General features: G+C 31.3%; 3 protein-coding genes, 1 non-coding gene and 1 pseudogene across 5 annotated transcripts; 2 read left to right on the forward strand and 3 right to left on the reverse strand.

The window, feature by feature from the left end:
- The first annotated feature begins 1,605 nt into the window (after nt 1-1,605).
- On the forward strand, nt 1,606-4,034 carry LOC120162552 (transcription factor bHLH111-like). Its single transcript, XM_039172695.1, has 9 exons — nt 1,606-1,697; nt 1,790-1,847; nt 2,349-2,467; nt 2,542-2,612; nt 2,740-2,904; nt 2,981-3,061; nt 3,457-3,522; nt 3,596-3,640; nt 3,817-4,034. Exons 1-9 carry the CDS (start codon nt 1,649-1,651, stop codon nt 3,928-3,930), a joined length of 768 nt encoding a protein of 255 aa, XP_039028626.1. The 5' UTR covers nt 1,606-1,648; the 3' UTR covers nt 3,931-4,034.
- Nucleotides 4,035-6,044: 2,010 nt separating this feature from the next.
- TRNAC-GCA lies at nt 6,045-6,116 on the reverse strand. Its single transcript has one exon. It is a non-coding gene; the product is annotated as a tRNA-Cys (tRNA).
- Nucleotides 6,117-7,397: 1,281 nt separating this feature from the next.
- On the reverse strand, nt 7,398-10,290 carry LOC120162551 (ACT domain-containing protein ACR9-like). Of its 2 annotated transcripts, XM_039172693.1 has the most exons (6): nt 10,086-10,287; nt 9,747-9,989; nt 9,518-9,623; nt 8,582-8,933; nt 7,966-8,250; nt 7,406-7,873 (listed from the first exon to the last, which is right to left on the reverse strand). In XM_039172693.1, the coding sequence occupies exons 1-6, from the start codon at nt 10,237-10,239 to the stop codon at nt 7,727-7,729; spliced, it is 1,287 nt and encodes a 428-aa protein (XP_039028624.1). In that variant the 5' UTR covers nt 10,240-10,287; the 3' UTR covers nt 7,406-7,726. The 2 variants fall into 2 exon arrangements, with proteins under 2 accessions (XP_039028625.1, XP_039028624.1); XM_039172694.1 differs by lacking the exon at nt 9,747-9,989 and having other exon boundaries at nt 7,398-7,873; nt 10,086-10,290.
- Nucleotides 10,291-19,464: 9,174 nt separating this feature from the next.
- LOC120162047 lies at nt 19,465-20,622 on the reverse strand (annotated as a pseudogene).
- On the forward strand, nt 20,235-21,002 carry LOC120161534 (pentatricopeptide repeat-containing protein At4g35130, chloroplastic-like). The gene has a single exon (XM_039171749.1). It carries the CDS (start codon nt 20,235-20,237, stop codon nt 21,000-21,002), a length of 768 nt encoding a protein of 255 aa, XP_039027680.1.
- The last annotated feature ends 4,931 nt before the right edge of the window (nt 21,003-25,933 follow it).

Genomic DNA, 25,933 nt, shown 5'->3' on the forward strand with positions numbered 1-25,933 from the left:
TCTATCTTATAATCTAAATTTTTTTATATTAGTTGTTTATTTTATTGATAATATCCATCTTAAAATTTTATTTATGCCTACTTCTTACAATAAAAAAAATTATATTATTAATATATATATGTGTCAACTTTAAAAATATATCTAAATCCGACATAAATTTTTAGTAACGCTGTCCATGGCCAAAACTAGGGTTGTGCAAATTCGGGTACCCGGATTTTTGGATACCCGAAACATTTGGGTCAGTGATTTCTCGGCCCGTGTCCTGACCCGGATGTTCCGGGTACCCAGATTTTGCGGACACCCGAATACCCGAATTTTTCTTCTTCAAAATATTAAATAAAAAAAGACACAAATTATTAAACCAACACTAAAATTTTATCAGAAACTGATTGAAACAAAAACCTAACAGATGCATTTTGGAACATAGTTCATACTTAATAGGGATAACCAAATTCCCAGCATTGCTAGAATCACAGTGATATCATCTAGCTTTCCACCTGCTCCCAAAATCATAATCGTAAGGATTAACTGTGGCTGAACGCAAATGGGATCATTGTCAAGGGGGAAAAAACACAAAAGAAACCCCACCTGTTAGCTTCATCCCCAGGATTTTCTTCCAAAAAGGAACATCAAAACCCTATAAAGGAATACCATCAAGATATGTTAAATCGATAACAGGAAAACTTCAAACTTGTAAAGAATTTAAACCAGCAAAGCTCTATCTCATACAATTCTAAAAAAAACGGGATATATTTATAAATTCAATCAAATTAAAAGAAACCCATTTTGACCCAAGCCATGAAATTTCACCAAACTCAAAGCAAAAGCCAATAGAAATTTCACCAAACTTAACCGGGTACATGGGTAACCGGTACCCGAAAAAAATCAATTTTTATGATTCGGCCCGACCGGTCAGATATTTTTTTAAAAAATTACCCGATTTTTTTATTCGGATCGAATAACCTGGGTCGGGTAATTTTGCACACCCCTAGCCAAAACTGATCGCACAAACTTTAAACTTTGACTTGTAACATTTTTTTAAATAATTTAATCATGATTATGATAATTAAATTCTGATTTGTCAAAATTTTACGTGAAAGCGAAATCAAACGGATCAAAAGTCATATAGTAAAGGCTACCCTATTACTGTAAATATATAAAATATAAGGGGTTTTGATGAGTCAGAAGACGTTTCATATAATTTTCATGCAATAAATAAGCTGCAACCTCACTCGTCTCTATGAAAGGAAATGAACAGTTCCTACACTCAATAGAATTAGAAAAACCCATTCAGAAAATCTTACTATATAGCTTTGATTTAAATCAATCCCCTTTCACAAATTTGCTCAAACCAAGCAAGGGTTTAACCCTTTTTTTCATTTGGCCGCCGGCCGCCTCAGAACAGAGGTCAGAGGTTCTGTCTCAGTTTTCTGGTGTTTCTCCTTTCTTTTCTGTAATTTTATGGCCTTTTTGTTGGTTTAATTTGAAGTGTTCTTCATAAAAGATCATGCTATATGTATATATAATGTTTGTGAATTTATGAGATTTTCTCAATGAAGTTGACTCACTGAGTTGAAGTACAGGCTCGAAGGCTTTGGGGGGAAGGCTTTTGAGTTTCCAGCTTCTGGTCTTTTGGGCAGTGAAGATCATGAGGAAAGCTCATCTTTCGCCATTTTCATCACGCTTGTACAACTCTGGTATAATCATTATTCTAAAATCTATACCCTATATGCATATGTGTACGTATATGTATACCATTGTTAACTTTTCTGGGTTTTTTTGGTCGCAGGAAACAATGAAGTTCAGATGCCTTATTTGGATGTCCTTTTGCAGATGGAAAGCAAAGGGTATATGTTCTGTCCTAACTCAGAGTTATATTATGCAATAAATCAGTTGTATTAATAATCTATTCTACAGAATACAAAGTTATTTAAACTAGAGAATTAGTTTTGGATATGAATGTGTCGAATACAAATATATTCCATATGAATACCTTATAAAAAGGAATCATTTACATACCAATTGTCCATTTCTAACTAACTCACAAAATACTTGAAAACTCGATTTGATATATATATTATATGCTTTCCTGTGGCCTGAATTTAGCTCAAAATTCAATTAACCATTAAAAAGAGTACTTGAAAGATACCTCGTCTTTTGTCGGGGAGTTCATTGATGAATCATGAATGGCTATCTTTAATTGCCAAAAAGAATATAAAAGGATGGTAGGTCAAGTTATACAAAATCAAAGTTAATTACTTTTTTCTTGCAGGTCAAGAACTTATATGTATATTGAAGAAAAACCCTAATTTTGATGCTTCTTTTTCAACTCTTTTTTTTTTTTGCAGGAATGGGGATGGAGATGCCTTTTCTATGGAACCCAAAATCTTGGACAATGACAACCAAATAAGATATGGGGCCTTTGATATTCCTTACCAATCCCACTTCAACTCTAATTTCTTACCAGGTTTGGTTCATGTATTTGTCACACCTGTACCACTTTTAGAAATTTTCGAACCCAAATGCTTTGTTTGGTGTTAGGTTATCAGTATGGTAGCTCCAAATTTGACCACAATTTCCAGCAATCTATAGTGATTCCACATTTTGAATCGGTACGTGAGCTCTTTCAAGATTCATATTTCAGATCGAACCGAACATGAATAAGTAAAATTCAATATATTATTGAATTTAGGTAAGTCAAAAATATTGAACACAAAATAAGATTTTTATTTTGATCAGGGAAACACTCAGAACTTTCAAAATGGAAGGAAACACGAGATCAACGGTGAGCCGATTAATGGAATGGATGAGAGGAATAAGAACAAGAGAAAGAAGTTGTCCTCCTTTGAACAACAGATATCTCATCAAACCATGCAAGAATTAGCAGAAATCAAACATTTCAGGGTATGGGAATTTCCAGTTTTTAATTAAACACATTAAACAATTAATATAATCAAAATGGTTCTTTTTGGGGTTTTAGTTGAATATGCCAGTAAGGAGAAGCCAGAAGCTAAGTGACAAAATCACAACTCTTCAAAAGTTGGTTTCCCCCTATGGAAAAGTATAACTTTCATCTTAACTACTTCAAAACATTCATGCATATATAAATTAACAATTATTTAAGGGTAAATTATATGTTTAGTATCTAAACTATCACTTTTGTTCCGTTTTAGTACCTAATGTTTTGTACCTGTCATTAAAAACTTAGCGACATCAATGGCGTGGAATTATTTTCCATTTTCCGGTATTCCACGCGTCTTGTGATGTAAAGTCCACGTCATTGGTATAGTTAAGTTTTTAACATCGGGTACCAAATTGAAACCTAAAGGCACGGTTTTGAAAAAATAAAGTTTCGGTACTAAAATTAAATAAAAGTGATAGTTTAGGTACTACACGTGTAGTTTACCCTTTGTTTAAATATATTTTATGTGAGTCTGGTTTGATAAATTACTGCAGACAGATACGGCTTCAGTCCTTCAAGAGGCTTCTCTTTATATCAAACTTCTCCAAGAACAAATTCAGGTATATTAATTTAACTCTTTAATTGCTTCATCATGTCTCAAATTCCATAATATTGTTTTTTAATTTCTTTCAGATGCTGAGCAGTTCATACAAGAGTCTCAGATCTATTCATCCACAGGTAAATTATTTCAACAATGTATAAATTAGGTCATATTCTTAAACACTGTCAAATATTTGAAGTAGTAGAGGGACCAAAACCATAATTCAACATGCTCTTTTGTAAATTTATTTTTGGGTTTAGTTTTTCATTGTAATATGCGTAATCGAAATCTTAAAATTGCATTTATTTAGCAGGAAATTGGAAAGAAGCAACAAGATCTAAGAAGTAGAGGACTTTGCTTGGTTCCCATCTCATTTACCGAGACAGTGACAAAGGAAGAACAATCATCGCTAGAAAATTTTAAATAATATGTAAATGCAAAAGCATTGCCATACTTTTATCCCTTTACATATACTATATTTCCAATTGTAATTGCTGAAATTTATTAGGGAAAAATAGTTGCATTTGGTTTCATTTTGGACTAAATTCATTTAAAATATATATATAATTTCAATCGGTGTTATTAGATATTAAGTATCATTTTTCTTTCATACTTTGATTTGTAATATTTATTCTCATACAACGATTTATGTAATATCTAGTATGGGAAGCATGCAACAGTGATTATCAACATTTAATTAATCTTGTCATGCGAGGACTAAACACATGAATTGATTTTAGGGTCAAATTCACAAATGGTCCCCTGGTTATAGGATATTGCTTTGTTGAGTCATCGGTTATTAAAAGCTACAAAATGATCAATCGATTATTCATTTTGTTCCAAACTTGTCTTTTTTTTGTTAAAAAATTTAACAGGCGTCTGAGCTAGACATTAACATGTTGATTGAGATATGATTGTCGTTTGAGAATATAAGATCAGATTTTATCATATCTCAGTCAACAGGTTAACGTCCAGCTAAGACTGATGTTAATTTTTTAATAGACAAGGACGAGGTTAGAACATAATGAATAGTCGCATGTCTACTTTGTAACTTTTAATAGTCGAGGGTCTCAACAATGTAACTCCATATAGTCGAGGAACTATTTTGTAGCTTTTATTTGTTGGGGGACTAAATAAAGAAATATAATATGTTAGGGGACCATTTGTGTACTTTACCCTTGATATTAATAGATGTAGATTTAAATTTAGGGTAAACTATATATTTATTACTTAAACTATTACTTTTATTTTGTTTTGGTACTCTGATTTTATTTTTTTTTAAATCATATCTAACGTTTAGTTTAGGTTTCAATTTGGTATCCCGCCGTTAAAAGATTAACAGAATTGTAACATGATGTTTTTTTTTTATTTTTTCAACGATGACATGACATTACCTTGTGGTGGCACAATAACATCACCATTAAGTTTTTAATAGTTATCAAAATATATAATTTTATAATTATTCCCTATCAAAGTTGTTTTTCTCTAAATTTGAATTTAATTCGAAATATAAAAACTACAATCTAATTTGATTGGATTAGATATACATATTGTTTTACCACCCTATATTTATTAGACACATGATTTTAATTGGTTAAGACTTTCATCAATTATATCTCATAAAAGAGTTACAATAACAAAAACATTTTTAAAGTTAAATGCTTTTATTTTTTTAAAAGATATTGAAGGATAGAAAATGAGACACAAATATTGATGTTTGTTAATATTTTCAAAATTACATTTAAGTAACCTTTTAAATGGCCAAATAGAAGACATAAAAGTAATAAAGTAATTGGTACTTTAGGGGTTATATGACTTTCATACTACCCGCATTTGAACAAGCCCAGATGATTTATGGCTTTGAGACAAGGCATCCTTGACTAAATGGGACAGCTTATGGTAGTGGGATGCTTGACTTTCACAGTACATTTAGTTTTTATTTGATTTATTGATATTATATCAATATCTATATCATTTGTGTTAACCTAATAAAATAATATTTAGAACTGTTTAAGTTATCTTAATGGTAGAAGAGAAAATTGTTTGGTCTTGGGTTCGAGCAGCTGCATCTGTAGGGTATGTACGTTGTTAATTGATTAAGAAAATTCTCAATAAGTACTTACTTGTAATCACTTAATACTATTAAAAAGATAATATTTATAGTTTAGAGAAAAATAAAACCGAAAGAATTGTTAGGGGTAGATGGCTATGGATTGTTGGTTCTCATTTTCCAATTATATTCTTGAGTGAATTAGCTTAACACATGATTTTTGGTTCAAAAGAAAGATTTGCTGTTTTCTCTTGTAGGCGTCAATGGTTTGACAAGTAGAATTAGTAGCAATACGAATAGAGGAGATAACAAAATACATATCCCTTTCGGTGAAGAATAACAAAATATGAATCGTTAGGTTCACATGAGGGAAGAGATAAGAAAAAAAGGAAAATCTAAACAAAACCTCAACCGACTTCGATCCCCTGCTCTAATATACTGTAAATAGTTTAAATTTTAAAAATAAAATTTATATAAAAGAATAAAATACTAAGGCCCAACCGGGTTTGAACCGGTGACCTCTTGATCTGCAGTCAAATGCTCTACCACTGAGCTATAGACCCATTTGATTATTCTTGTAAATGTTTCAAATTTCAAAATAAAACAATTAAAGACGTTAGAAAGAAAATAAGAGCCCAACCGGGTTCAAACCAATGACCTCTTGATCTGCAGTCAAATGCTCTGCCACTGAGATATGAACCCATTTGATTGATCTTGTAAAAAGTTTAGATTTCAAAAATAAAGAAATAAAAGAGGGTTAGAATGAAAACTAGAAAAAAAGGCTCAAGTTGAGTTCGAGTCGGTGACCTATGGATCTGCAATCAAATGTTTTATCTAAGATTGTAAATAAGACGATATATATCACGAGCTATTCGAAATTGATTCAGTCAAAATTTGATCAACTATATAATCGAATGAACTCCGCTCGAATTATTAACGAGTCGAAGCGAGTTACTTGATATTTAACTAAAAATGTTCGTGGCAGCTCGAAAGAATATTATTTAGATTTTTTAAATTAAATTATTAATATTATTAACATTTATATTTTTTTAATAAAAAATACAATATAAGGCTTTCGCATACTTAAAATTCAAGTTCGAGCTTGAGTTTGAGCTTCAGTCAAGCTGAAGTTTGAGAATATTTCGAACCGAGCTTGAAAATTTTAAGCTTGCAAGCTTTCGAGCTGAGTCAATATTCAATTTTTTAGTTCAAGTTCGAGTCGAACTTGACAATATCAAATTAATTAATTTTTGAATCGAATCAAGTTTAATCTTACAGTCTTTAAATTAAGTCGAACTTAATAATATTCGAACTCAACTCAACTCGTTTACGCCCTAACTATACCACTGTGCTATGGACCCATTTGATTGCTCTCGTAAAAAGTTTGATTTTAAAAATAAAAGAGGGGGTTAGAAAGAAAATTAGGAAAAAGAGCTCAATCGGATTATAACCAATGTACGGTTAAATGCTCTACCCATTGAGCTATAGACCACTTCGATTTTTGAAGCAAAACGTTGAACAAAAAATTACGTGAACGAATAGATTTAAATATAAATTGTTTTATTACTCTCTTTATATTTATCTGCTAAATAAAATTTTATATAAAATATTTTTTCACTCATAATGTATTGCTTGAATAAACTGTGTAGATGGTGCATTGGTTTAATAGAATAATTGTATATTTGGGGATAGAGAGGAGAATGTCCCACGCATTTGAATAAAACAACTAATTTTTGTTTAATGCAAAACAAAATATATTTCTAAAGATATTTTTTGTACTAATCATGTTTTTATATAAACATTGTGGGAGACAATACTGACTTTATAATTTACAAGAACTCAGCGCAATACTTATTTTTCAACCTTCCTCTTACAAGAACTCAGCGCAATACTTATTTTCCAAACCAGATTTGGAATCCTATATTTTAGAGTCTTTTGGGCCGCTATTTATACATTAAAAGAGGGTAACGTTACAGTTTCAAGAACCCCAGAAGAAAGAGAGGCTACAGCAGACGGCAATCTCACACAACTTTTGCTTCCGAACATGTTTCAGGATCGATTGGTTTGCAACAAGGAGTTGTGTGATATATGCTACAACAGGATCGGAGTGTCGAGAAACATACAGCCAGAGAAAAACCATCCATCCATCTGTCATCGAAGTATTCCATCAGCCTCACCATCCCATCAATATTCTTCTTACTCTGTCCACAAGCTGATCTCGAGCTCGATTGCTCGTTAAAGGAAATTCATGGCTGTCATCCAAAAGAAATCTGTACACTTCCCACTGCCGATCACTAGTCGACTGTCTTCCAATTTCAGCCTACGGCAACAGGGACGAAAACATATTCATGCATGTTAACATAAGCATTAAGCTAAGAAAAAGAAACAAGACACCCCAACGTAAATCCTTACCGAGAAAATGCATATCCTTAGCATTTTAAGCGCCAACGTAACATCGTAAAAAACTCGAGGCCTGCCCTTTCCAGATGACTCAACAGGGTTAGCAACCAAGAGTTCAGTATCAGGGCCTCGGTTGACAATAATCACTCGAAAAGGGTGAAGCATCTCCTCCTTTAAACGAGAACATAAAGCATTTTGGTGCTTGGGATCAACAATCTTTTTTCCATTTGCTTGCCGAATAAAAAGGTCCAAATTACGGTAACCTTTCACACTTGAAGAGAATCTACCATAAGCGATCTACATGATATGCAACAACAACGTATTAGTAAAGTTGCAAATAATGTCAACCAACGAAACAAAAAAAGAATGTGTATCAAAGCCAACATTATCAAAAGAAATACTAGTGATTTCATCCTAGTAAATTCTGAGAAATCAAAGCATCCCATTTTTATTACTTTCCGGACAACAAAGAACCGTGACAGAAAAAGCACCACAAAGATGCTAAAAGAGAGTCTTGAATCTAGAGATTGATAAATACTAACTTGATTCCAAATATCTTGAGTACCTCATGATAAGAAGTTGATACTTTTCACCGTCAATAGTAACTCCAAAGAAGTTGAACAATTACCTGAAAATCAAAGTCTTTTGATGTCCTTAGAATGTCGTAAAAAAGTCCTTTATGGTCCGCACATTGTATTTGAAGCAATGTATGAGCAGGGCTCAACAAATTGTCTACAGTAATAGTAGCCTTCTTCAGTGTCATCAGATCAGATTTGAGTTCCTTTGAGCTGGCGTCTTTGCTAGACAATTCATAGGTAAATAACTCTTCTGCAACTGCAGGAGGGAGAGACGGCAATGCCTTCAAGCTGTCATATTCCGACCCTGCCAATTGAAGCTCGCAGCTGATACAATAATTCCCCAAAACAGCAATCAGATGCTCCTTGGTGTCATCTCGTCTCTTTTTTGTATGTAAAAGTTCCCTGTAACGAGACAGTTATGCAGTAAGATCGGGTAAAAAAAATCCACCAGGTTAAGTAGACTTAACGTAGTAGACAAGAAGGCACATCAATTGCTTTGCCATATGGTCAATAAGTAACCTTTTTAGTCCAAACTATAACTTATTGAATTGTTGAGCGTAGTTTATTAACTTATCCAAAATCAAAAGGAATGCCTATTTTGCAAAAGTTCAGATCATAAAAACAAGTACACCGTAACACTCTGCTCTGATCGTATATACACAAATTTCCACAGCATCACATCTTCATCTCGATCTAGGCTAGAAATTTACTAGACCACAGATCTTAATCTACCAAAATCAGCTTACTCTAAAACCCAACATTCATAGAGGTCCAAGAAAGAAATTGAAGCAGTGAAAAAACAGAAATTAAACAACAAATATAACATATCAACGAGTCATCATAGTGACATATGGGAGCTGATTTAGAACAAGGTATGCACCCAAGACAGATAAGCATCGGAAACTTGTTAGTCGAAGTAAAAGAAAACAAAATTTGCATACAGTAATTCACTCAACCAAAACTTTCTTTATAACATAAAGACTCACATTCCATCTGTGATGTAAAACAAGTCCATAACTCTTCCATCTGGCGTTGTCATAACTTTCACTCTTTGAATTGAAAACTCAAGGTCCGACAGTATCCTGGTAACATCTATACACAAGACAAGGGAAAAAAAAAGAATCCCATCAATCGCATACTAATCTAAATAAACATAGTAAAATAACCAATCAACAACAGCAAAAAGTAAAACTAAAGGAATTCTTGGTCCCTAACCGTGAAGTAATCCCTTGCGGTCCAAGCAACAAAGTTCCAACAAATAAACCGAACAAGAATGGGTTGAGCCTCCATTTCCATCTCCTCCTTGCTGATAATTAAAGAGAAGAAATGGAAGCAAACACGAAGGGCACATCGACAACAACCTATTTTTCAGGCTTTCCCAATCAATTCTAGACGAATTCGAAACACTGGGAACCAACCAGAATACTATGTAACACCATCTCCCATCCGTCAAGAAATCTAAACATAATTAAAGGGAGAAAATGCAAAACGTTAATATTATCAATTATGCAAGCATTTAATTTAAAATTTTAATTAAAAGAAATTGAAGGTAACCTGCTCGGGTGATTGAAAGCCCGAATTCGAGAAGGGTGCGGCAAAGATCGCATCCAAGACCGGGCTTATCGGGGCAATTAACGGTGACAATGGTTGGCTCCGACGGGTCTCTGGGAAATTGGATTAAAACGATGTCGTCACATGGAATACCCATCGTCGTCGATGTCGGCGTGGATAGAAGATTGGGGTGCTACGGCGGCGAGGTTTTGAGATTAATGAGTTTTTGGTTTTAAAAATTGGAGGGATGTTCTCTTAGGTTGTTTGTTGGGGTTTAGGTGGTCAGACTGTGACATGGTAACACGTACTGTTGCTGTTAGATGGAAGGGTGTTTTCGTGATTTTGAAACCGTTAGCCGGTGATGATGAAGGTGCAGGGGAATCTCCGGTGGATTTTAGTGCCCGTGTTATAAATTTTCAAATAATTCCTATAGGATTTTCCACATATATTCTCTCTAATATATTAGGGATATCAGTCGGTTATTCTTTGCGGAAAATCGACGACCGTAAACAATCAATAATCTAAGAGATGCATAAATAAATTAAATATAATTAGAAGTAGTAAATTTAATTAATAAATAAATAACTACATTTAATCGGTTGATCAAACTGTTCATTTTTTTCTAATATTTTCATATTTTATAAATTTAAATTAAAAACACTCTCCTTTTTCTTTTAGATTCTTCATTCGATCATTCCTCTTTAATCTAAATATGATTAGAATTAAATTTAAAATTTATCAAAAAATTAAAATATGTACAATCTACTTAAATATAATACAAACAGTTTTAATCTGCTAAATTCTAATTTTTTCATTAAATATTTTAATTTTAATATCGTGAAATAAAATTATGAATAAAATAATAAATGACTTAAATTATGAATTTACAATGGATAAATATTATTCAATGGATGATTCAATTAAAAACAAATTTAATTAATTGACTTTTACTCATTTAAATGACAATAAACTTTTAAAGAAACACAACGATAAAGTTAATTTATTCGTGATGATACAAAACAAAAACTCGAGTTACATCACCAGCTAAAGCAACCATAGACAAAACCCCGAGTTACATCACCAACTAGAGCAACGGGAGATAATTAATCGGGACATGAATAATTAATCGTGCGTAAAATATGACATGATTATCATATGCGTTATACATAAACATGTTTATTTTATTTAAATTTTACTCAACAAATGAATAATTTAAATTAATGATTTTAGTGATTTAAGAAAATATTATTTTATATGTATTTTTAATAAACAATAAGATTTATGAACATGTATTATCTCTTATAATTACTTTAAATTATTAAAAAATAATTAAATATTTAGGACAAGCAAACAAATATTGATTTTTTATAAACTAATAACTATAATCCATTAAACATAAACTCGGATAATAATCGAAAGAATTAATCCTATTTACACATACTTTTACATAGCAACAAAATGTATTATTTCAAAACATTGATAATGACACCAGCTACTGAAAACTGAACAAGTAGTTCCAGGAGGACGTAGAAAATTATAAGACAACATGGAGGCAATGTGAACACGACTCAGCTGTCGGCAGCCTTTGTCGTTGTTTAAGAATGTAATATTTTATTTTCGTATAAAGATAACATACAATACTCCCACCATCTTATTGCATGAAATAAATCGATGTTGACATATATAAAAAATTTTAAACCTTGATGTACTACGACATTTAATGCTAAAAATAACTATTAAAATATTTAGGGTAAACTACAAGTTTAATACTTGAACTATTACATTCGTTTCGTTTTGATAAAAAAAAATTTCTCAAAATCATACCTAACATTTAATTTAAGTTTCTCATTTTTCCCAATGATGATGTGACATTATCTTAAACTAAACGTTAGATATAATTTTGAAAAAAAATGAAAATCTGGTACCAAAACAAAATAAAAGTAATAGTTTAAGTCTTAAAGTGTAGTTTACCCAAATATTTATGAAGATATTTAAAAATAAATTTATGACTACCCAATGCCTATGGTTTTTGTTATAACATGAGATAGTCTTTATTTTTTATGATATTTTATATACATGTTTATAAAAGTGTGTGGCTAGCCAATGTCGATGTACTACAAGATATATGTTGTATTAACCAGAGTTTATACAATTTTTTTATTTTATTTTTTTAATTTGCATGGCACATGGTCTTATATCCAAAATTTGAACAACTATTATTTTTTATAAATATAAGATATACAATTGATTATGTAATTTAAATCACTTATTTCTGTTAATTTAAAGTTTTAGGCCGGTTCATATTATTTTAAAATCTTAAATTTATGTATTATTATATTTTTAATAATTATTATAAATATTTTTTTAGGTTTTCAAACATTGATAACATATTCTTTTAATATTCATGTTATATCTAATCTCTCATTTATATGATATAATGTACACAAAATAATTATTTTATAGAATTAAATATTTATAGACAAATATATGTATATAATTTTTTATTTATATTACATTAAATATCAAATTTAGACATAAAAAAGAGAAAGTGAACTAACACTAAGTTGATTTTTTAAGTATATATTTTGTTAATATATAATATACAAATATAAACTCATTAATTTATTTAACGGTCCAAATGTGCTAAATTGTCGTACTAACCAAGGAAAAAAAGATGCCTCAACATCAAATCATAGAAGAAGTCGTGGAAATAAGGATGGGTAGGCCATTGTCAGATGTTATTATTTTGGCAGTTTATTGATTGCTTTATTGATTTGATAGGATATGATTTACAAATTAAAATGCATGCCCATCTATTTTTGATAATTCTAATGTAATCTAATTTAAAGTTAATTTTAATTAAAAAATATTTTTTTAATCTAAAAATTACATTCATGAAAAAAATTTCAGTTACAATTGATTTTTATTATTTCTTAATCTTATATCAACAAATTATATTTTAATTTTTTTATATTCTACTATTTGCTTTCTCCCAATTTCTAATTGCTACGTAATGTACATTCCGTAATTGCATTTTATGTCATGCATCACAATAATTTCATTAAGAAATTATATTAAAGTAAATCATTGATCATATTTTTTTTATTTTAGACAATTTTTATTTAGAGAAAGAGAAAGAATTTTTGTTCTAATATATATTAAATCCACAATTAAACAAAAAAATTATCAACGATTTTTTTTAACCATTTATTTTAAAGATTATTGATTTTATCGTAATTATCTCAATAAATGATTACCTTGTCGAATCTAATGTTTTTGATAAATATAAATTAAACTCTAAATAACCCTTCCACCATCGTTTTATATAAAAAGAAATTTAATTTTATATCGAGATTAAAATTAAGCATAAATAATATAATATATTTTGGTAAATATTAAGGCACAGATTGAATGCATAAAAAATGATTAAAAAGTGGAAGCATAAAATAAGGGAAATTGCAATGGACGAAAATTCTAAAATACAATTTGTTATATAAGGTTAAAAAGTGATAGAAAACGATTATAATTGAAAATTTTATTAAGAGTACCATTTTTTAGGTTGAGCAGAATAATATTTTTCCGATTATAATCAAAAATAATATATTCTTTATAATATTTTCTGTTATTACCGTAAATATTACCATTTACATAATTTTTCAGTTATAAATCTTAATCTCCGGAATATAACTTTTCAATGATAACTAAAAATATTATATATACAATTTTAAATTAAAAATTAACTTAAATTAAATTGCCACGCTGCAAAATTACCGTATTAAGTCATGCTGTACGACAAGGACAGACAAGAAGCAGTGTTGAGTTTTAACAATTGTGTGGCTGGGCCTAAGTTCTCCGCGTCTCACTCACACTATTGTTGTTGATAATCGTTGCCATGGTCCCATTCTCACATTAGATTTTGTCGCTAAAACACGTGTCCGTCCATTCGGTTTTTTCATATCCCCCACCACAGCATTCCTTCAATTAATTTTAATTCAATTTAATTTAATTTATTATATATTAACATTCTATTTAACTTTAAAATTTTTGAGTAAGACTCAAGTTATTGACATTAAAATTTAAATCCAAATCATATTTTAGATGTGCCTAATTCTTTTAAATTAGTATATTTTTCTATTACAAGTAACATAAAAAACATAAATTTAGACATTATTAATAATTATGGGTTGCAATAACGCATCAACCAATTGTGATAGTGAATCAAACAACAATTCTTCAACTCGCTCTTCACGAATCTACATCATCAAATGATTTCGTTGTGAACACTAGTTTATTTTCTCATCTCTAATTTAAACATCCATGCTCACAAAGATGGATCGAAAGGGTAATTAAGACAATTATATCCGTAAAAGTTTTAAATTAATATATCACTATAACAACTTTATCAATTGGGTTGTTAGATGCTACTGGTACAAAACTCATTGCCATTCTTGAAGCCTGTCAGGTTTTCTCGTTGTCCAGGTGGGCAGAGAAGAGAAGTTTGATCATTGAGTCGGATTGTTTGCTGATTTGGTGGTCAAGTGCAAAGATTTTTGTGTCCGATATTTGTGGAGGGTGAACTTTGAATACAAGAAAAGGAATAATGTTGCCAAAGCCCTGGCACAAGAAGGGATGAAAAATTCTACAACCTTAGACGTGCAAACACCACTAACGATGAGTATCATTAATTTAATTTATAAAAATTTAAAATTTTAAAGGACTTGACATATAATTATAAATTAGTTAAAAATATAAAAGTAATTTATTTAAAATAAAAATAATTACATTATTTTCTATTTTTTTTGAGAAAATTACACCATTGACCACTTAATTATTGCTCCCTTTTCATTTTGACCTTTTTTAAATTGGTCAATCGGGTCATCCAACTATTTAAATAAATTTAATTAAACCACTTGTCGTTAACATTTAACGAAAGTAATGATATGACAGCTAATAAAATTGGTATAATTACATATTTAATCCTCAATATTTATAAATTCTATCAATTTGGTCATAATTTTAATTCAATCCAATAAATTCAATATCCAATTAGGTGGTGACACCAGGGAGAATCAAACCAATGTTTAGAAGCATCACAAAGCGCACCTAAACCACTGGGCTACACATAGACATGCACTTTAAATCCGATCTGGATCTGATAAAAACTAATCTGGTTTTTTCACCCAGTCAAAAAACCGGATTTTAAAAAAATCGGTTCGGATCCTAACCGGTTTGGAGGGCCGGATGGTGTAACCAGTTTCGGTTTGAAAAAATCGGTTTTTTTTAAAAAAAACCGGTTTTTAATCCGGTAAAAAAACTGGTCATCCAATTTTTTCCCAAACCGGTTATATTAACGGCTAGTTTTTTAAACCCCATACAAGATTTTTTCAGATAAAAAACCGGTTTTTATCCATTTTTTTCAAACATGTTTTTAATCCGGTAAAAAAACCGGTCGCAATTTTTTTCCAAACCGGTTATACTATCCAGTTTTAAAATATCCAATCCAGTTAAAAAAAACCGATTTTTTCCAAATTCCGATTTCAGATATTTTTTTACGCAAAATCGAATACTCAGATTTTTTGTGCACCTCTAACTACACCCCCTCACTTACTAATATTTTACGTCATTTTATATATTTGATTTTCAACTGAAGACCATATGATATAAAGAAAACAAATTGAAAGGAAAATAAGTGATTGAAGGGAATAAAACTTGGGTCTCATGAGATTTTTGTGTGAGTTTTTACCATTGGATCAACAATTAATTTTGGCTCATGTCTTACAACATATTATATTTACCTTGTATTATAACAAAAATAATAAAATGAGTCAAACCTTAATTTTTTTAGAGAATATATAATCACCAAAACTATTTAAGCAAATTTAGTTAGTTATTTATGAATAAATACATTTTAAAATATAGTTAATAAAAGATCTAAAATAATAATAAATTTATTATGTATAAAAATAAATTTAATATTTTAAAATGAATTTGAAATTTAAAAATCAATTTTACCAAATTCATATTTTAAACTATATTTATTTTTATATAATTAAAAAATAATTTTAATTTTTTAACATAATTAGTAATCTTTATACTTAATCATTAATTAAATTAAAATTATTAGTTATATTGAAAATTTTAATTTAATGATTATATTTATAGAATAAATATAATTTAAAAATTTAAAAATCTATATTTTATTTTAAATTTTTTAAAGAAACTCAATTTAATGATTATATATATAATATTGTAAATTTTAATCAAATATAGGGTTTGAATCCCTTTACAAGTATGTTGGTTTCTTTCTCTCTTTTTTTTACCATTAGTTATAACAACTTATATATAAAAAATTGTAAACAATTACCAAGTGAAGGGCTTAGCCTAATGGTTCAAGCGTGCTTTGGTGTGCTACAAGTCATTAATTTGATCCCCTTGTGAGTAGATTATATTACGTGCATTTTGCTTATCAAATAAGGTGGTGACATATGTAATTATACCAATAAAATAATTAAAATTTATAAAACATTCTCCAATTTGGTAGTGACACGTGTAATCGTCTAATTGGAGATTAAATTTATTAAATTGGATTAAAATTATGACCAAATTGATAGAATTTATAAATATTGAAGATCAAATATGTAATTATACCAATTTTATTAACTGTCACGTCAGCACTTCCGTTCAATGTTAACGACAATTGGCTTGATTGAATGCATTTAAATAGTTAGATGACATGATTAACAAAAGTTCAAAAATGATGATCAAAATGAAAATAGACAATAGTGTTAGTGCTTGAGTGAATGCATTTAAATAATTTACTTTTTAGATTTTTAACTAATTTATAATTATTTGTTGAGTCTTTTAGAATTTTAAATTTTATAAATTAAATTAATTGTGCTTATCATTAATGGTGTTAAGCAGTGCTGGTCGAGCGTGATCGACTCATCCAGAGGAGATACAAATAACCAATCCATTCATTTGGTGGGAAGTGGATGGATAGTTCTATAATTTTGTCTCGATCTTTAATTCTTCAGGTATGCCTTTCCGGTCAGTTTTTGAATATTGATTTCTGGTTTAGCTGTACACTGCTAGTCTCTGTTTTCTGGTTCTAGCTGCGGGTATTGTAGCACAGTGTCTTGTGTTGTTTCAAGGTCACGTGGTAGTTAAGTCATGGAACTTTGGTTTGGATTAGCTTGATCGTGGAGGGTTGATTTGTTCAGTAATGTTGCTAATGCTGGAATTAACTTGCTTTTCGCTAGTTGTGCTGCTTCCTTCTTTGTTTTGGATTTTAGCTTGTTGGATCGGGGTTTCATTATGTGGTTAATCTGTTGGTGATGCAGTATACAGTGCAGAGTGAGTTGCAAAGCCATTTTTGTTTCATTAGTCCCATGAAAACATATTTTCAATATCTAAAATATATAAAAATTTCAAATTTTTAAGAGCAGCGACTGCCTCACCTACCCTCTAGGTTCATCCCTGTTTATACTGCTTCTATGGTGTGAAGTTAGTCTTGTGATTATCTAAAAGTTATTTGTGGCTCTCCTGAGAAAGAGTGTGAGATGTGCTTTGGTCATTTTGTAACCATAATTATCTGGTGCCTATGTGTGTTGTATTAGGTTATTTGTGTGTTATGAACAGATGGTGTATGAGCTGTTTCAACAAGGGCTTCGTTTAGGAACACTCTTTCTTCTACCTAATAATGCAAGTAATCACAAGTATACCAATATATTTTTTATAATATGGGCTGAATAATAACAATATAAAGTCTCAAAGAAGTAGCAGAGGAAACCGACTTTGAGGAATGATAACTATGACATGAAAAAGATTAAAATTGTTTGATAACTTCGTACTTATTTGTAAATCGGTATCTAGTTAATTTTCCAGTAGGTCCCATTTATGGAAGCTAGCCAATCTTAATGAAAGCGCTAGTAGATTAATTTTACATCTTTCTTTTTTGCTAGGATACACTCCTTTATACAAGACTTTTCTACTTCTTGTCAGTGATCCGGGAACAACACTTAACGTGGGAGAAGGAAAAGCTTTTCACTCTCTTTCTAGCTTGCCAGAAGAGATAGATACGGTACAGAGAGGAGAGTTCAGGTCAAATCCTGTCGATCAAATGAATCTTTGCATTTTTTGTAATAGGTCCTGACATTAAAACGTTTGGAAAATGCGTCATGGCATACATTCCTAGTATTTGCTGCTGTTTTAAGTTTCTGGACATACTCATTAATGAACTTTAGTGGTAAAATGTACCAACGATGACGACCTTAGTTATTTAAAATGATTATATGACCTTGAACAGAACAAACAAAAAGAGATTGTATAAAAAACATAGCAGGGAGTAGTTAAGCAGTGAAAAAGAAAGCTTAGGAAGTACCTACAACTTGCAGGATCTCTAATCTCAAACTCATCTGCTTCAGCATCATAGCCACATATCACAACATAATGACCTACAAAGAGAGCAGATTTCTCAATAATGTGATCGAATGCGAAAGATTGTATAAGTTCATGGACAATATATAACAACACTGATTTTTTTAGCAGAAAAAGATTGATCAACGGAAGAGAAATCTTGTTGCTGATCTTTCATTCTCCACAACAAATGACAAACCATATACAAACACACAGTAAGGTTTTTGCTCAGCCACCCTAGGGTTTGTGCTACACTTCAATTCTAGTTAGTCCCCGACAGCTCCTCCATTCCCATCATAAAGTTCTTCGTAAAGTTTGGAGTCTCTTTTCTCTTGCTGGGTAATTATCTTCTAGTGCTAAAAATGAAATCTTTTTGTTTCGTTTAATCTTTTAAGTCAGTTATTGACCAACTGTTTTCTGCTATATGATGTTTGTACATAGCTTTTATGTTTTTTTTTCATTTGGTTTTAATGCTTCTTTAACTAATTATTTACTTGAATTTTGATTCCCTTTCAAAGTAATAATCTTTTCCTTTATCGGTATTTGAAGTTTTTAAATTTATATATTATAATAATTAATTTTAATTATGATCTTAGATTATTATTATGCCTTCAATATATAAACAAGAGTGCCAAATTCCAAATTGTGTGGCATGATTGATCTCACAAGAAAAAAAGGAAAACATTTCTTCTTCTTTTATTCAGCTTTGAGACCATTACAAAAGCCTGGCTTTGGGTCCCCACTTCTGCTCCTATCATTTCATTCCAAAAGACTAATTTTCAAAGGAAATGAATGATTGCATCATTTTCACCAATTTGACATTGTTCAAAGGGAAAAAAATTAACAAAAAGAAAAGGATTTGTTAAGAAGATTAATGTTTATTCATACTACAAATTTGTTCAAAGGACAATAATAACATGAACAAAATCATCCAATAAATAAACCAATACCCAATCATATAATTAGGAAGATTAGTGGGCCATGGCAACCTGAGGGGAATAATGAAGGCTTCTTTGGTTAGGCAATGCAAGTATGGCGGTATGATCCAAGAAATCCTTGAGTGCCACAACCGAGTGCAGAACACTTTATTCATCAGCAGAAGAAAAACCCCATGGTTCCCACTCCTCTCACCGCATAAACGCATAAAGTAATGCATCCTTTTCTGAACTTAAGCCTCGCCATTTCACACCCTTTTAACCCCCTTATCAGCTTCTTGTTAACTTCTCCCAGAGGTCCACCCCTAACTTAATGACTTCCGATTCGAAAAACGAAGAGAACCACTTTCGATTTCTTGGTGCCAAGGCCTAGGGTCAGTGTGTGCCAAGCATGGTGAGCTAAGATGGTGAAATTTGTGGGCAAAAAAGCGGTTGTCGTGGGGAAAGGGAGCTTGTTGTTGGATTTGTTGAACAATGGTGGGGATTCGAGTAGCTTGAGCAGCTCAAGTGGCCTTGCTCGCCTGATGGTGAATGATCTTACGATGAATTGGCCACCGAATCTCAGACCCTTTACCTCGTTGCTTGGTTTGAAAGAGAAATCTGATGATGGGGGGTGCAGCTGTTTGATCATTGGGGTGTTGATGTTTTTGCTTCTTCTTCTCTTCCGTTCGTTTTCTATGGTGGAAGATAGGATTTGTTTTGAGTCTGATAGCAAAACCAATCTATGGCTTTTTGGTGCTGTCAAGTTGTGTCTTACGCCATTCATGGGTTCGGGAGAGTTTCCATCCAGTTGTTCCACGAAATGATAGAAAACGGTATCAAGCCTAACAAGAGCACTTTTGTTTCTCTATTATCAGCTTGCAGCATTTCTGGCATGGTCGATGAAGGGTGGGAATACTTTAATTCAATGAAAAGAGATTACGGTATTGACCCAGGAACAGAGCACTTCGGTTGTATGCTGGATCTTATTGGTCGATCTGGGAATCTTGATCTAGCTAAGCATTTTATTGAAGAAATGCCGCTTGTCCCGACCGCCCGGATTTGGGGTTCTCTACTATCTGCAAGTAGAAAAGCCAATGACATCGAATTCGCAGAAGTTGCATCCAAGCATGCTTTATCCCTGGAGCATGACAATACAGGGTGTTACATCTTGCTTTCTAACATGTATGCTGAAGCTGGGAGGTGGGCAGATGTAGAGAAGATCAAAACACTTAAAATTCAAGAAGGCATAGCAAAAACAATGGGATGTAGTACAGTTGAGAAAGACTATAAAGTTCACAGGTTTGTCGATCAAGACGGGTCGAACGATCAGGTGAACATGATCAATGACGTGGTGGATATCAACACGAAAATGACAGCGGAAGATGAAGATGTTTATGCTCCTCGTATTACCGAGTTGAGAAGAACAGATTTGAGAAGAAAGAAACCAAATGTACCAGAGAATCATAGTGTGAGATTGGCCATCTCTTTCGGATTGATCTCGACCGAGTTGGGGTCTCCTGTTCTCGTCAGAAAAAACGTTAGAATTTGCGAGGCTTGCCACAATTTTGAAAAGAGGGTCTCAAGATAGTAGTGGGAGACTCCAAGGTGTTTCATCACTTTGAAGATGGAAACTGCTTTTGCGGTGATTATTGATGATAGCTGCTGTTGTGCAACCCATATATAGCCTAGCAAAACAACCGTAAACAAACCTCCTACACAATTGTAAAAGACCAACGACAAATGAATAGAGACACCAAGTAATTGTGTATAGACATGTAAATTCATATTCGAATTCGAAAATTTGACTGATTAATATGAATTAAATGCACACATGATATTAGTTATAATAGCACGTGACATGCAACGTTTTGGTTGACGAAAAACAACCAAAACAAGCAATCACAATGACTCGACATGCATGTAGGAATGGAGTTGTTGCACCGTTAATTAAGAAAAAGAATCGTCATTTGTTTGTGGGCATGAAAATGTCAATGTCAAAAGCCATAGATGATATTGGTGGTATCGACTTAAATGTAATTGAGACAGCATGTAATCAAACTCAACCATTAAATAATTACTAACATATATTAGCTTTATCATGTAAGACAGACCATCAAGCTTGCTTCCTCTCTAAACAAACGTTGGGTGAATGAGGAAGATTGGTACTATCGTATCTCTGAAAATTTTAAATTTTTATAGTAATTTTTTATATTTTCTTATTGATAGATTATTTTCATTCACTAAAATTTACAAATGTCTCATAAAGTTTTATAAATTTATTTCTTAGCATAAATCTTGCATCCGTTCTCAGATATTATTATTTTTATTTTAGAACAATACTATTTAAGCATTTTTATCCTATTTTAATATAGGGTAAATTACAAATTTCGTGACTGAACTTTATCCTCCTCCTATTTAATTCATTATGCTTTAAATATTTTCAATTTCCTCACTGAACTTAATACATTGAGTTTTTTTTGTTACTCGGCCGTTAAATAATTAACACGTTAAAATGGGTTGTTATATAGATACAAAACGACGTTATTTTGGTGAAAATTTTAATTTTTTTTAAATGACATCATTTTTTAATATTATTAGTTATTTAATGACGAAATAACTAAAATAGGAGAAAAAGTTAAATCCAGTGACAAAAAATATGTGAAAAATTGAAAACCTTTAAAATTTAGTGAGAGTACGCCTGTGCCATGGCGGGCCCCGAAGTGATGCATCCCATTGTGAGATCAGCTATTGTGTTGGTTGTAGGATGCGTATTGGGCAGAAACTTTTCCCGTGCCCAAGTTTACCACACAAGAAACAGAACATTTTCAACTTCTCATATTGGAATGTGGAATATGTAAAACCCCCCACTTGGGAGAGCAATTTCCCCCCCCCCCCCCCCGTTTCAACGGCTTACGAACATCCAGTAGCACTCGCACTCGTAAACCACCCCTGTAACCTAATGTGATCGCAGTAGCATCGAACTCCATAAACGAACCAATGAAATTCCCTAATTGCACAGTAACCTGCTCAGAGATAAAACCGACTGACAACTCGTTTACTTGAACCCAAAAAGCTACAGTATTTAGATTCACCATGCTGGGATCCTCACCCTAGGATAGCCGATGAAGAACTAAAAGGTGCGAGTTAAAAAACCTGGTCCCTTCCTTCCAAATACGATCTATATCTACTTCATGATAAAGTTGGAAGAGATACCGACCCCCTCCAAATATGTTATTGAGATGCCACTAATAGGGTGCCAAACATTAGCCATCATTGTCCTCATTGCCTAAAAATTAATATCACCCGTAGTAAGAAACCTACCGACCAAACAAAAATCAAAAGAAACCAGTGTCGCACATTCAGATTGCCCAAGAACATTGTTTTGAAAACCAGACCGGACCGGCCGGTTCAACCGAGAATCGTTGTCTAGTCTGGTTCAATTTACACCGGTTGAACCGCTACTAGTGAACCGGCTGAAACCGCTGAAATGTTCGAACCGGACCGGCTAAAAACCGGAAAAAACCACCAATTTTGTTTTTTTTTTTAAAAAGTTAAACCAAACAACATCGTTTGTTAAACGAGCCAAGTCGAACTCAAGTATTGCTGAGCTCGACTCGAACTTGAAAACTTTAAAAGTAAGCTCAACTCGACTCAAACTTACGAGCTAAAAAATATCAAGTTCAACTCGAAATATAATATTGAAACTTGAACTCGAAAAGGCTTGAACTAAAAATAATTTAGAAACTCGATTGAAGCCTAAAATTTGAGCTTGATTAAAGTGAAAAAATAGTTCACTCAATGCTCAACAAAAGATTCCATGATTTTGAATGTCAAATTACCTATATTATTTATAGAAGTTAGCTGTGATGCTCTTCTATGTTTCTTAGCCATGTGGGATTATTTTGTTTTCATATTTTTACTCTTTAGACTTTTGGTATGCTATTCTATGTTTCTTAGCTATGTGGGATTGTTTTTTAAAAAAAATTAAACTAAACAATATCATTTTGTTATGATTTTTTAGCCCCAAATTTATTTTTTAATTATAGTTATATAATTATATTTATTATTTAATATGTTTTACCTTAAATATTATGTTGTAGTTAATTTGAATCATTTTGTTTCAATTGATTTTATAATTTTTTAACTTATATATGTTATAATTTGCTTTGAATATGACTTGTGATATAAAAAATTATTTTTTATTAAATATTTTTATATTTTTATTTAATTTTTTAAATAATTATGACGTCATCCGGTTCTTCCGACCGATCGGAAAGGTTCGACCGATTAAACCAGTAAACCGATAGCATGATCGATTCGCTAACCGGTCCGGTTAAGAAAATCATGCCCAAGAACAAGAGCTTCCTCTTCCCCATCCCCCAAGTCCAATCGTGCCATGTCATTCTCGATATCTCCCATACCACCTGAATAAAACAATTGATCACCGAACCCTGATTAAAGGAAAAGGACTAGATAACAGACCAAAAATGGCCAAAAACCCCTAAGATTGGGTACTATCATATTTTAATTGAATCTTAAAAGTATTAATACACATATTAAATTTTTTTAATAATAAAACCTTTTCGAATTCATTAATCATATAATACCTTGATTTTTTTTGAGGCAATACACCTTGAAATTAGACATAAGAAAAAGGCAACACAATGAAGGAATTAATGATATAGAGACTCAAGAACTAAGGTGGGGAAAGGGTCTTGATATTATTGAAATCATTTATATAGGGATGAATTCCCTTACAATGTAAAACTAAAATAATTTGATATATTTCCTTGTTTTATACAATTAATATTTTGTTTGTTATTATCATTATGTAGATGTATCTAATAATCTAATAAAGAACCCTTCTCGGTAGTTAAAGAAATTTTATATTTTTTATAATTCAAATTTAAATAATATAATCTATATGTGTGTGTTACATTAAATCTATTTTTTTTATAAAAAAAATACCAATGAAGCAAATTGGTGGAGATGTTTGTTAGCACCTCAAATATCAATGCTCAAACTCTGTTACACAAGTAATAGTTTAATTATGTCCGGGGCCCTACAACCAAACTAATATCCAATTAAACCAACTCAAATAAAGCAGGTTTGTTTAGCTAAATCCAAACAAACAAAAAAACAGCCCAACTTACCCTAAAACACATTCAAACTCGGTCACATAAGCCTTAAAAGCCCAAAAGTCTTAATTAACAAATATATTTAAACCCTAATTTTAGAGTAAAGAACCGCGATCGATCTTTCAGCGACCGCCGAGCTTCCAACCATGAGATAGTTGAGCCTATATTTTTAATGACAAATATGCTTCTATTTCTGAGTTGTTGACGAGTGAAATGATCTTTTTTTCTTCATGCAAATAGAGGAAGGAGTTGTAAGAATATAAGGATTTGCTTCATGCCAACTCATCCCGTTGCTAATAAGATCAGGTTGCTTAACTATCAGTCCAATCCATCTTTGCATAAAATACACCTACACTTCGTAAATTTTATCTGAATTTAAATACTCAAATTGATTTATTTAATATGAAATTTCATATGACTCTAAATATGATGACCCAAACTTGATCCGAAACCTAAAATAAATTGAATGAATCAAAATAAGTCGGATTTTAATTAAACTGATGGCTTCATACTTAATTTGATTTGAACTTAAAGCAAAATGGATGGAAAATAACTCAAACAGCAAGTACGCCAAATTTAATTTATCTAAACATGATCCAAACAAAAGATCGATTCAATTTTAATCAAAAAATTAAGTCAAATTAAATGAATAAATTATTATTTTTATTATTTATCTTTTAACATTGTGGTAAATAATAAAGTTGTATATGTTTTATTATTCTTTTGTATTATACTATTCGTTAAGCATCATCTTTAGTAGTTTAATGGTTCAATTTCATTTTTTTCTCGATTAAAAGACTACTGTTATATCTAATACACTAATTTCTATTGTCCGGGTTAGATCAATATAAAGTAAAGTCATAAACTCTAATACATTTCACAGGGCCGGGTCAAGTTAAATTGTCATTCCTAAATAATAATTGAATTTGAAACATTAAACGTTTTCGAGTTGAAATTAAACACAAATGATAAGGTTAACAAACAAAAATATATTTTTTTATAAGAATATATCAATAGTTTTATATATATTTGATTGAAATATACCTAATTTAATCTGAATTGACTCGAAGATCCAAAGGTGTCACGAAGATTTAAAGATTAACACAAACTGAATAGTGATTGATCTGATATTGAACAAACTCAAAATTTGAATGATCGGATATTGACTCGACTCAAAAATCGATTTATCATGAACCTAACCCAAAAATCGGCCCATTCGATATTGATCCAATTCAATACACGATTCAACTCAATTTACACTAGACCTGAATTGAATTAAATTTAAATTTGATCTGATACAAATTAAATCTTGATTGAATACAATCTAAATCTAAAATAATTTGATTTGAATTGATACAATTCAAACTCGTTCTAAATGATT

This window comes from Hibiscus syriacus, unplaced genomic scaffold (genome assembly GCF_006381635.1).
Source record: "Hibiscus syriacus cultivar Baekdansim isolate YM2019G1 unplaced genomic scaffold, ASM638163v2 tig00111402_pilon, whole genome shotgun sequence".
Taxonomy (NCBI): domain Eukaryota; kingdom Viridiplantae; phylum Streptophyta; class Magnoliopsida; order Malvales; family Malvaceae; genus Hibiscus; species Hibiscus syriacus.

Excerpts from the sequence above, each read along its gene's own strand:
- LOC120161534 (XM_039171749.1), top strand. The coding sequence starts at position 20,235 with ATGATAGAAAACGGTATCAAGCCTAACAAGAGCACTTTTGTTTCTCTA.
- LOC120162551 (XM_039172693.1), bottom strand. The coding sequence starts at position 10,239 with ATGGGTATTCCATGTGACGACATCGTTTTAATCCAATTTCCCAGAGAC. Across the intron at positions 9,624-9,746 it reads CCGCAAGGGATTACTTCACG|ATGTTACCAGGATACTGTCG; the intron begins GTTAGGGACCAA and ends TCTTGTGTATAG. Across the intron at positions 7,874-7,965 it reads TAAGGATATGCATTTTCTCG|GCTGAAATTGGAAGACAGTC; the intron begins GTAAGGATTTAC and ends CTGTTGCCGTAG.
- LOC120162552 (XM_039172695.1), top strand. The coding sequence starts at position 1,649 with ATGAGGAAAGCTCATCTTTCGCCATTTTCATCACGCTTGTACAACTCT. Across the intron at positions 1,698-1,789 it reads ATCACGCTTGTACAACTCTG|GAAACAATGAAGTTCAGATG; the intron begins GTATAATCATTA and ends TTTTGGTCGCAG. Across the intron at positions 2,613-2,739 it reads TGATTCCACATTTTGAATCG|GGAAACACTCAGAACTTTCA; the intron begins GTACGTGAGCTC and ends TATTTTGATCAG.